This window comes from Corvus brachyrhynchos, unplaced genomic scaffold (genome assembly GCF_000691975.1).
Source record: "Corvus brachyrhynchos isolate BGI_N302 unplaced genomic scaffold, ASM69197v1 scaffold10, whole genome shotgun sequence".
NCBI lineage: Eukaryota > Metazoa > Chordata > Aves > Passeriformes > Corvidae > Corvus > Corvus brachyrhynchos.
In genome coordinates this window covers 8,780,464-8,792,367 of record NW_008236180.1, presented here as the reverse complement: position 1 = coordinate 8,792,367, position 11,904 = coordinate 8,780,464, and the positions used below count along the sequence as shown (strand labels likewise).

Below are 11,904 nucleotides of genomic sequence, written 5' to 3'. Positions count from 1 at the left end.
CGCTCCCCCCCCCCCCCAAAATTCACACAAATCATTCCGTGTGTACACACGTGACCATCACACCTTTAGGTGAGAAAAATCTTTCATTTGAATAGTGTATTTTATGATTTTATAAGACAATGGTGCTTTGATACCATAGCTGAGGTGAAAATCCCCAGTATGGGATTCACAGACAGGAAAAGGCAGCTCCTGTTTACAGAAGACAAAAGAAACAAGAGACAAAAGAAAAATAATCTTGCTTGGATCTGTTCTGTGGCTGCACAGATGATGTGGTGTGAAACCCCAAAAAAAAAAGGGTCTTGTTGAGAGGTAAACCTTACAGCTCCCCCTGAGCTTCAGCTTCTCTTTCCTACTTGGGCTGGAATATGGATCTCATTTCCCTGTCAATCATTGCCACATTTCAAGGATGAATTTAGATCTATTTAATTATAACTGTGAAAAACTGACAGGCTCAAAACGACTTGCTGAATTAGAACGGCAAAATTGTCAGTTTCAATGCAAAATTGAAATTATTTCAAATTATAATTGTAATAGTCTAGTCAATATTATGCCTTTCACATTTTCTTTTAAGAGAAAGAAAACCCAAGATACCAGAAAACCCTGACTGAAACACATCTTGCACACAACACATACCTTCAGTGCTCAGATTCATTGGTTAAATTCTTTGAGATTAGGAAAACAGAACCATTTTAGATCCCAGTTTTCAGGGCTATTCCTTGGCTTTTCACAGCAAAATTGCCCCAGCTTCTGGGCAGAGTGGCCAGAGCTCCTCAGCACAACCTGTTCTGGGCAGGCAGAGATTTCCAGTTTCTTTCCCTGGATTCTCTCTACTGCTGTTCCTGTAAGGAAACAATTCCCCTGACAAAAATCCTTGGCCAGCAATATCCTCCTGTGATATTTCACAAGCGCCTATTTCAATTTCAATGCCCTGACAGGAAAAGCAAAAGTACAAATTACCAGCTATTCCAGCACTTATTTAGGTACTCAGCTGGGGCCACTAGGTTGTAGTTTCCTGAGCCTCCTGTAGTAATGTTTGAAAAAGAACTTCTAATTATAGTTGGAAACTCAGGAAGGAAGCAAAAATCAAAAACCCTTCCTCAGCTAAAGAAAGGAGAAACAATATCTATTGGAAAAGAATTGTGATAGATGCTGAACTTCTGCTTTATGTAACAGATAACAGATGAACCACAGGAAAACTGTCTTCAGCATAAAAATAGGGATATAAGCTCATCATTAAGAAAACCAGCTAAACAAGTAGCAGCTCATGAACCTATGGAGCTCCTTTTATCTCTAATTATCATGGAAGGAATGGAAGCCCTGGCAAATGTCACTGCCATGGGCTCTGCTGTGTGTGTGCTGTGTCAGGACAGCTCCAGCTGCTCCAAGGAAAGGCTGCTCTAACAGAGGCAGAGCAGATCCCACCACCCGTGGGACACGGCTGGGCTGGGCTGCACTGAACAGGCACAGCAAACTGAGGGAGAAAAGCCTTGAAATCCCAGTATTTGGGTGAAAAGTGTGTGATATCTTTGTTTTTAAAGACACAGAAGTGCCGTGGTTTTCCTGATTTATTCCTCAGTCCAGAGGCAGAATCACACAGATAAGCAGAACCTCCCAAATTCTAGGCCAGGTCTGCGAGCAGATCAAAGCTGCTCTTTGTGACTGAGATTCAAAGCTGCTCTGAAATGAAAATCAATACACAATTTACAGACTGCAGCTCAGGCTGCTCCTGCTCGGGCATTTGCCTTTCAACTCTTTAACAAAAGACAGTCACACTGCAGAAGATTTGTCTCTCTTTCCCCTTCCCTTCATCAGGGTGTGTTAAAAAGGAAAGTTTGAGGCTACACAAAGTCCCTCTTCTGTAGGAACACATTCAAGGAGATTTTTTTTTTTTCTGGAATTTGGCAGATTAGACCAATATTTTTTCCTTGACTTAAGAAAAACTGTATGGAGAAGAGTAATGGTTAATGCAATATCACAGAATCGTGGAAAGGTTTGGGTTGGAAGGGACTTTAAAGCTCATCTCATTCCTCTGTTTTGAGTACAAGCCAGCCACAAACAAATGTTGTGCTTAGCCATGGAATTAGAGTCACACAGCACTTTTTTTTCTCCCCTGGTGTTCAGATAATTGTGGAGAAAATAGATTTTAATGGCCATGGAGAAACCATTAAGGGCTACAAGGCAACATTTGGCACCAAGAATTGCAGCAGACCAGGCGAGTACAGGGTACAACAGCCCTGAATGAATTCCTGCAGCAAATACTAATCCCAAATAAAACATTCTCCCTGTCTTTTAAAAAGATAAGGAACTCACTGATATCCTTTTGCCATCTCCACTATTCAGTGCAAATAAAGTTTATGCTCCAAGAATCATCTTGTTTCCCTAATTTAGCTTGCATTGTTATTTACCTACAGATGTCCTGAAATGAATGGAAATGGGGGAGAGGAGCCAGCAGCAAGAATAGCAATGATCATTCTCTAAGAACACAAAACACACCTGAAATACTTCACATTTCAGGTCTTAGGGGCACACAGAGCTGCTGCAATCAGGATTTCTGTTGGGTTCTGGCTGCTAGCAGCATTTGCTGAATGGGATTTATCCTCTGGGACAAAGGAGCTGCATCTTCACTCAACTTTTCTCCATTTGTAATCTTTTTAACTCCTTTGTTGTTCTTTTTAGGAGCAGGTCATTGTTTCAATCTGCATGTAATTACCACCCAAACCCTGCATGGAATTGTTCCTGTTTTGTCCTGCATTTCTGCTCCTTGTAGTGCAAGTTAGAGACAGAAAACTTCCAGTTCTGGCCTTCCCCTCCATCACCTGTTGCTCCCCCACGTACTTTTGTTACTGAAAGTACAAAAAGGTTCCCTTTTTTCAGCTCTGGCTCCCCCAAAAATCCTCACTTTAGACCCCAAAAATGCTATTTGTTGCAGTATTTCATTTTAGAAACACTACCATGTTTTCCATAGTAATGACTTCTATCACTTTTATTCCACCAAGACCTTGATTACATTGCACAAACATGGAGATTTCAATTGTACCTCAATGATTTTAACTGCTTTTCAAAGAGGAATAAAGTTAAAATACAAGAAACACCTACATAGAACCATCTAATTTTTCAACTTGCCACTTAAACTGATTTAGCAATTACATTAATTAGGTAATCCATTTAAGGAAAACAGTCCCATATGCTTCATTTTACCTACGAGGAGTAAAATGTACGTGTATTTGCTAGGTCTTCAGGCAGAGCACATCATCTGGCTTTTATTTACTCCTCAGAACTCTGCTGGTTTACACCAGGAAAAACACACAGAGAGAGGCTTTGCTGGCAGGCAACTTGTGCGATGGCACTGGGAAATTTGGGCCATGGAACAGGGATTGAGCTGTTATCGAAACCATCTGCATATCCACATACCAGCCTTTGGTAATTTTTACCTAAATTTAGATATTTCAAGTGCCTGTGACAGACTGAGAGGGTTCTCTTAACAATGAATAACAAAGTATTTTTTTCAGCGTTGAATTTCTCAGCAGGTTTTTTTTTCAGGAATTCCTTATTTTTCTCTTTGTTGCATTTAAACTTTCCAGCTTCTGTAGAACCACACTTACAAGGAGGAGCTGGAACCTGGGCTCATCCCCTAATTCCAAGCCATGCATTGATATTTACTGTACAGTACAAAGCTCCCTCAGGGCACACCCAACCCCCTGTCCCAGCCCATACCTTCACCATTCACTGCCGGGGGAGGGCTCGGAGCAAACACCACAGAGCCATTTTTAGTGCTGTCAGGAGACTCGGAGAGAGGCTGAAATAACAGAGAACAGAGTTTTTAGGACATCAGGGGGTTGAATATTGTACTGGCAGCAGCCAGGGGAGGTGAGAGCGGGGTTGCTCACCTGGTAACTCTTCACTGTGCAGGTGTTGTCATCCTCAGCTTCCTCCGGCACACTCAGGGTATTCCCCATCACTCCTGTGAGGTGGAGGAGACAAAGACCCCAAATAACCCTTTCTCTGTCATTGACATGAATTCACTGCCCAGTTCTAGTTGAGAGACAGCCAATGGGACAGGCTGTTAAAATCCCAAAGAAGCCCCACCTGCCTTCCCAAGGCACCTGCCCCATCCTCAGCCGGCCCCAACCAGTCTGCCCCAACCCCCCTGTGCTCAGGGCTCACAGCTGCTCCCCAAAAACGCCACAAACCAACAAACTTTTCTTGTTTGTGGAGGCAAACTGGCTGCAGTCACACCTGCAGCATTCCTTGGGGCTCAGGAGAGAGCAGCATGGAGTCAGCAGCAGAATGAGGCTAAAACCTGTGCATCAATTACAGCAGCTTGTGTATTTTGGTTTGGCTTTTATTTAATAAAAAGGCAGAGAGAAAGAAAAGGGGCAGCATGGAAAGGAACCACACATGGAAACTCTGAACTGTAGCTTGTGTACAAGTTCACATAAATCTTCTGGGGGTTTTGTTTCGTTTTTCTTTTCCCCTTAGTTAAAAATACCTTTATGTATGCTTTGAGCTTGCTCTGTAAATTCTTTGGGGCCAAACACCCCCTGAAAATGGTGGCAGGGCAAAGCAGACCCAAGTGAAGAGGGGAGTTCCTATAGACAGGATATAAATGTGTCTTTGCTGTTAAAGCTACACAAATAAACAGTGAGGAAAAAGTCTCCTGAGCCATGCCTGGAGAGAGGCAGGTGTCCAAAGAGAGGAGGGCTGGAGCTGTGCTCATCCTTTGGGATGTCCTGCACAGCCACCACGGCTCCCAAATTTATTATTGCTCTGCTTTCTGCCTGTGTGAATCAGTGAAGCTGCAAAGAATGGAGGAGAACACCTCCTTTAAATAAATTATATTAAATTTAATTAAACCGCTGTCGCTCTCAGAAAAAAGGAAAACTTTAGTTTTAGTAAATCACATTCCCTAGGAATGGAATGGGAGAGCGGGGCCAGCTCTCAGCCACAACCCATGGCTCTGCTCTGTTTGCTGAGGGATTTCACAGGGATTTTATCTCCCCAGCTGATATTCCCAGCATAAATCAGAAGTTCTGATTTGGGGTGGAAAACAGCCAGTGCCTCCCCGTGGATGGACAAAGGCCTCTTGTCCTTGCTCTGGGATTCTGTTTCCTGGCAACTTCCAGGGTTAACCTATGGCAGGAGAAAAAACAAGATTCAAGCCCTGCTGCTCGGTCTCGATGGTAAATTTAGTGTGTGCTTGGATCTGGAGGATTTGCTTTTGTTCTGCACTCCCAAGGCCTGGTTTGTGCCAGGGCACAGCTCAGGCAGAGGATGGAGCATTTGCAGGTTCCCTTCCTTTCTCACATCTGCTGTAAAATCTGGGGTCGGGGGAGAGAGAAGCAAATTCCTCTCTTTTTTAAAATTTGAACCATGATTTGTAGCTGATTCTCAGCCCCTCCAGCTTCCCGTTGATGCAGATTTCCTCACAGCCAGTGAGTTGTCTGGAGCTGATGCAGAGCAGGGACCACAGGCTCTGATCTCTGGCAGATTTCGCTCCAGGGGAGCTCAGCCATTTCCTAAAATCCAGTTTACAATTCTCGCTGAGATAAAACACACACAGTGGCTGTGTGGAATTTCAAAATATTTTCACTCACAAGAACTGTCTCATAGAAAGATGGACAGGAACTAGAGGCCTTTTTTTGCTAAAAGTGGGAGAACTTGCTGCACAATCCTATATGTGATCCCAAAACGCCAAACTCAGCTCTCCACTGTGCACATGGAACAGAGCAGCTGCTCCATCCCTGGCAGTGCCCAAGGCCAGGCTGGACATTGGGGCTTGGAGCAGCCTGGGACAGTGGGAGGTGTCCCTGCCCATGGCAGGGGGTGGCACAGGATGGGCTTTAAGGTCCCTCCGAAACCAAACCGCTGTATGAGATGCGAAATACACGTGTGCTGCTTCTGCCGTGTACCACAGAAAACTGACAGGTCACTGCCACCTACAGACAAAGCCGAGCAGCAGCAGTGGCGGTACAAACACAGAAAATGGAATCGAGCTGGCGGCGTCTCAAGCTGCCGAGCAGGTGATGGCACAGCTCTGCCAGCACAGCTCCAAATCGCTGCTGCCGAGGCAGCTGATTGTCCCCGAGTGTGGCTCCAGAGCTGTGCAAACAAAAATTCCAGCTCTGGCATTCCCATGGAATGGTTCTGCTTTTCCCAAAGTGCTCACACCTCTGTTCATATGATCAAGTCCATTTTTCTCTCGTTTGCTATCCCATGCCTTGAAGCTGAAGTTATTAAAAGTGAAGGCAAAGAGGTTTTCTGGAAAATAAAGGGGCTCTCCCAATGTGTTTGTGAATTAGATAATCACAGAATCATAGAATAATTTAGTTGGAAGGACCTCTGGAGATCACCCAGACCAACCCCTGCCCAGGCAGCGTCACCTGGAGCAGTGGCACAGGAGCTCCTGCAGGTGGGTTTGGGACCCACATCCTCCCGGGAGCTGTGCCAGGGCTCCATGGGAAGAAGTTCTTCCTCACATCATGAGAGAGAATTTGACAACTTTTATCGGGACAAGACAAATTTTGAGGACTGAGAGGGGAAAAAGAGATCATTCTGATACAAGAACATTCTTCAAGATGTGAAGAAAGCCCTTAAAAGTCAGGAGGAGCTGCAGTAATTCCCATCCTTAGGCTTCCTTTCTAGGTGCAGGTTTTTCACTGAGTTCCAAGGATCTTTTCCTCGTGGGGGGCTCCCTCAGGCCAGCTGGAATGCAGCCCAACTGCAAAAGGAACATGAACTACCAGCTTCTACAGCTCTGAAACAATCCCTTTCCCAAGTTATGCTTCACTGCTTCCATTGTAAAGCAGAAAATAATTCAGAAGGAAAAAGATGTATTTTTAATTGGTTTTAATGTTATGTGAACCGTAGTGTGCCAAGTTCAAGGCTTGGGAAAATCCTCCTTTCTCTCTCTCTCTCTCTCTCAAAAATCTTTGGTTTGGTCCTGGCAGAGTGGTAAAAGCTTTGAAAATATGAGAGAAAATGATAGCAAAATCTGCGATCTGCAGAGTACTCTGGCTAAAGGCCAAGCTTCACCTTTCTGATGTATTGACCAGCCTGGAGTATTGCAATCACCTGTGTCTATTAATGCCAAAAGTCCGCAATTAATTCCTCACTAAAACGTACCATATATTGTATTTAAATACCAAGGAAAAGAATCGATTTTCCTGTGTCTATTAATGCCAAAAGCCCGCAGTTAATTCCTCACTAAAGCTTGCCATATGTTGTATTTAAATACCATAGAAAATAATCAACTTTCCCGCCCCTTGGAACCCAGCTGAGCTCGAGGACATGGCCATGTCCAGGTGGAAAAGCAGAATTTTCTGCTCTGATTGACCTGGAGAGAAAAAAGGACCGATAATAGGACAGAGTTTAGAAATTCTGCTTACCTTGAGTGCAGCTCGGCCTTGTCCTGCAGGAAGAGCTGCCTCAGACACCTGCTGGGGATGATGGAAGCAGGGCCAGGTGGCTTCGAGCCTGGCAGAGGCTGCAGAGGAGCAGTGGGCACACAAGGGACAGCGGGAAGGGGCAGGAGGAGGAAGGGTTGGGATGAGTCACCTACAGCAAACAAGAAACACCCGGGAACACCTTGAATCCAGCCTGGCAGGGGCTGGGCAGCCAGGATATGCTGAGTTACAGTCCTTAAAGCTCCTGGGACAGTTTTGTACAATTCTTTCAGCCACTCCGCACTGGAGCCGAGTGGGAAAAGGAAAATAGTTCAAACATTCACACCCCGGGCTCTCAGGGAGGGGACAGCTCCACAATGGCACAGGGTGAACAATCAGTGCCAGCCTGGCTGGGGGAAAGGCTCTGCCACAAAGCTGAGCTTCCCCTTCTGCTCTCCTCGAGCAGAAAAAGCCAGGGTACTGCGAGGGAACAGGCAGAGCAGGTGCTTTGAACCCCCAAATAAAGAAAACAAGACTTGCAGGAGCCTCCAAGATCCTTGAGCAGGAGAGCACAGGCAGGACTGCTGGAGCAGAGCAGCAAAAAGCAAATGCAAAAAGTGCAAAAAATGCTTTTACAAAAGCAAAACCCAGGAAAAGCCAAACCAGCAGCAGCCACACATTAGGGAAGGATACGAAGGCGTTACCTGGGGGAAAGGGGCCGGGACAGTCTCTGGGAGCCAGAGCTGGGACAGGTGAGGTGCTGCTCACCCAGCCCCGACAGCTCTGCCCCTGCCCCTGCCCCTGCTCTGCCCCGCAATCAGCCCAGGGAGTGCTCACAAACACTGGGTGCAAACACAGCCGGGGTGGAGCAGCCCCGTGCCCCTCCCCAGCCCTCTCCAGGCGCCTTCTGTTCTGAGCTCTCTGGCCACCCAAACCTGCCCAGGGCGCTCCTGATCCGTGGCTCTGGGGCAGCCCCTCACCACACCGCATTTGGGAATGGTGGCACTGTGCTGGACACCTACAAACCCCTTCCCAACGCGGGCTTCTCCCAAAATGGCACAAAACAACAAAGTTCTTTTAGTGGCACGATGGTTTGCTGTAGTCAGAGTGGTTCCTAAGCCCCTGCAGAGTGTGCAGACTGACTAAGTGCTGATATTTTAAATCCCCTGTCACGATTCGCTGCTCCCTCAGGTGAGTCACGGAGCCCACGCTCACACTGGGGGTGTCTGCAGCAGGGAGAGCCTTTTGTTCTGAATTTTCACAGCACCTCAGGAAATAAAATCTGGCTTTGGAAGGTGAGGTTTCCGCAGGCAGTCAAAATACCAAGAAAAAAATTCCTTATTTTACTGCTTGAAAGGAACACCATCGCAAACCCCGGGACTGACTCCCTTGCATATCCAGCTGGCACTTTTATTTCGGTGTTGCTTTATGGGTTTGGGTACAATTCTGTTCCTAGCCCTGATAAAGAAAGGAAAACAGATCTGTCCCAAGGGTTTTGCTGGCTGTGGAGGGTGTCAGGGGACGATGAGGAACCTGCAAGGATGGAAACAGAGCAGGAATCTGCACCCAGCACCCCAGCAGCGCGTGGGCAGGGAGGGATATCCTGACTCCCTCATTCCTTCCAGCACTGGCTCAAGCATCTTTCTCATTTTGTGCTTGGTGTAAATCCCTGCCTGCTTGGATGGCATCCCTCAATTTCAGTCTTAAAATCCCATCCAGAGACGGAATGTGATTTGGGAATGATCTCTGGATGGCTCATCCTGGGCTAAGGCACAGAATCCCAGCCTGGCTGTGAAAGCACTCACCGTGCAATAGTGCTGGGCTAGTTTGTATTTTTATTTTTTGGTCTTTCTCCTCAGGTTAAAATATTATCTCAAAGTGATTTTGAAATGCAAAATGCAAATATTTAATTCTGGAATGCTTCATTTCTGTAGGAGAAGGTCATTAAATTCACTGTAAGTTTGCACCCTGTTTTGCTTTCCATTGGTCAATTTGCTCCTTAAATGTCTTCAAATTCAGCTTTAAAACCTTAATATTCATCATGAAGGAAGTAATTTGGATTATCATATACTTCACCTGTGAATATAAGAATAACGGTCCTCCTTTGCCTCAAAAAAAGACTTTTCCTTGAACTGAGCCATCACAGTGAGGTTTATCCTGATTAATTTTTCCCAGTTGTGTGGTCCTAATGGACAATTAACCATCCATTCTTTGAGGTGTCTTTTAACTCTTTAACATTCTTTTCCAGTCATTTCAAAGCCATCCCATGTTTTCACCAAGGACAGCCCAGAGGGGCACACGGTGAGTTTTGTTTTGCCAAACTGGGAATTATTTAGCAGCCACAGAGAATCTTCTCCAAAGCACAGGAAACTGTGCTGCTTTCATGATTTTTCACCAATCAAAATGCTATTTTCTCTTTCTAAAAATCTCCAATGAAACTGTCACCAAATAAATCTTCCTCCCCTGCAGGAAATGCTCGGCTTGTGCATCTGACAGCTGCATAAAACTTCCTGTAATGGCACAGAGCTCCCAACAATTACAAATGATTAACCAGCTTCTTTTATTACTGTCCAGAACAAGAGCCAAGAGCATTCAAATATTGACAATCGAGGAGCAGATGACTGCTGCTCTATATCTGCATCTGCTCTTGCCACACGTGGTCCAGAGAGGGGCTGATGTGTGAATTCAAGGTGAGGGTTTCCATCTGGCTGCTGCTGTCAAGGTTTATTCAGCAGAGCACGAGGGATGAGCAGCAAAACCTCCCTGGCAGCAGGAGAAAGGGAGGAGAGAAGGAACCTGCAGGAGAACAGCTGAGCAAAAAGGAAAATTGGGCATAACTCCAGTGGAATTCTGATGGTTTGGAACAAAATATAAATGAGGATTTGAGTCAGTTTTGCTGCTTCGCTCCCAAGAGGATGGATGGAGTGAATGATGGACTCTTACAGGTGAGAGAACCCAGCATTTGCATGGATTGATGGATCCTGGATCCCAGGCAGGGAGAGCTGTGGGAGCCACCTGAATCCCAGAGCCAGCCCAGCCCCTGGGCCTCTGAGATCCACAGGGTTTGGTTCTTCACCTGGAACTTGCATTCCTAAAACACTCAGTGACACCTCTGAGGTCCACACGGGCAGTTCAATGTAAGTAGGCTTCCGAAAAATCAGAGGCAGTGCAGTGACTGATGTTGTTACACATCTGGGGCTTCTGCATCTGACAGACCCCAAAATAAGGTGCTGGCACTCCTAAATTCCTGATCTCCATTATGAAATCCATAATCCTTGGGACAGCTGGAAAGCTGGCGCAGAGGTGAAGTCACCCCCATCACCCCAGCACCACAAACATCCCCTCTGTGGGGGAGCAGGTGCTGCCTTGAACTGAGAGAGGAAAGCACATCTGAACTCGTGTTCCTGCAAACCTGAAAAGCCTGGCTCAGAGCTCCAGGGAAAACTGTTTCTGCTTAAGTTCTGCTTAAGTTCTAAGCTTTATTGGATCTGGCTCCTTTACAGTTGGTGGTTCCTGGTGATTGCCCAGAGTTATGTTTTCAGCAAGTCGGATTTCCCCGCTGTCTCTTACGGAGTTCCCATTAATGGCTGAATCTGTCTTGTGTTCCGCCAATGTGGTCTGACTGGGTAATGAAAAGGAGAGAATAATTGCTGCAGTGCAGGGAGCTCTGGGGAAGCAGCATCATCTCTAATCATTCCCATGCTTCCCCTAGCCCTGAGTGAGGCTGCAGCCTGTTCCTGTGGTCTGGCTCTGCAACAGCTCCACCAAACGCAGAGGAATCCCAGCAGATCCTCACTGGTGTGGGAGCAGCCTCTGGCTCACACACTCCAGCTGGAGCTCAATGGGAAACACTCCCTCGTTCTGCTCCCCAGAGAGAGCCTGAACAGCATTTTGCAAGTGATATTTCAGCCTCGAGTTTCTGCAGACTGTGACTCACAGTGTTGATGTAGGAAGGGAGCTGCTGATCTCTGACTGTCTCTTCTTCCCCCATCACAAAAATCCCCCAGGTTCCTGCTGTCACTATTCTTTTATTTTTAAAGAAGGAGAATTACAGACTCCACACCAGCTATTTCTCCATGTGGGAGCTTCTAGAACAGATAAAATGTTCCTGTGTCAGGATTGAAACAGAGAGTTATTGTAGACATGGTGCCTCAGTGGGTGGAACAGGCATTTGAACCACAATCATTCTCCTGTATGAGCATTTTAAGTCTCTATCAAATATGCAGCGATGATAACAACACTATGTTAAATATTCACTTCCTTCATGCAGCTTCTGCACAGCCTGGGTCATGACTTTCCCCAGCTGGCTCAGCTTTGAAGCCCCCTGGCTCTGCTTTCCCCGTCAGTGCTTCACTTTTCCCCTTCCCAAGCCTGAAATATGGAAAATTTGAGGAGCTGGGGTTACTAAAATGAAAAAGCAGCGAAAAAAGTCTTATTGTAAATTCTGTATTTAATTCCTGCCTTTAGTCAGGAAGTAGCAGGCACATGAGCAGGGACCTGCAGCAGCAGCAGGGAAAGAGAA

General features: G+C 46.1%; 1 protein-coding gene across 6 annotated transcripts in view; it reads right to left on the bottom strand.

Moving 5' to 3' along the window:
- Nucleotides 1-3,961, bottom strand: part of BCAS1 (breast carcinoma amplified sequence 1) — a 32,868-nt gene extending 28,907 nt beyond the window's left edge. For 5 of the 6 annotated variants that reach the window (XM_017734956.1, XM_017734966.1, XM_017734981.1 and 2 more), the window contains exons 1-2: nt 3,888-3,961; nt 3,715-3,796 (exon numbers count right to left, since the gene is read on the bottom strand). In XM_017734956.1, the coding sequence (XP_017590445.1) occupies nt 3,715-3,796; nt 3,888-3,956 (151 nt within the window). In that variant the 5' untranslated portion in view covers nt 3,957-3,961. Of the gene's footprint in view, nt 1-633; nt 668-3,714; nt 3,797-3,887 lie in introns of those variants that run through there. The other variant, XM_017734970.1, reaches the window with a different exon arrangement.
- Nucleotides 3,962-11,904: the final 7,943 nt, after the last annotated feature.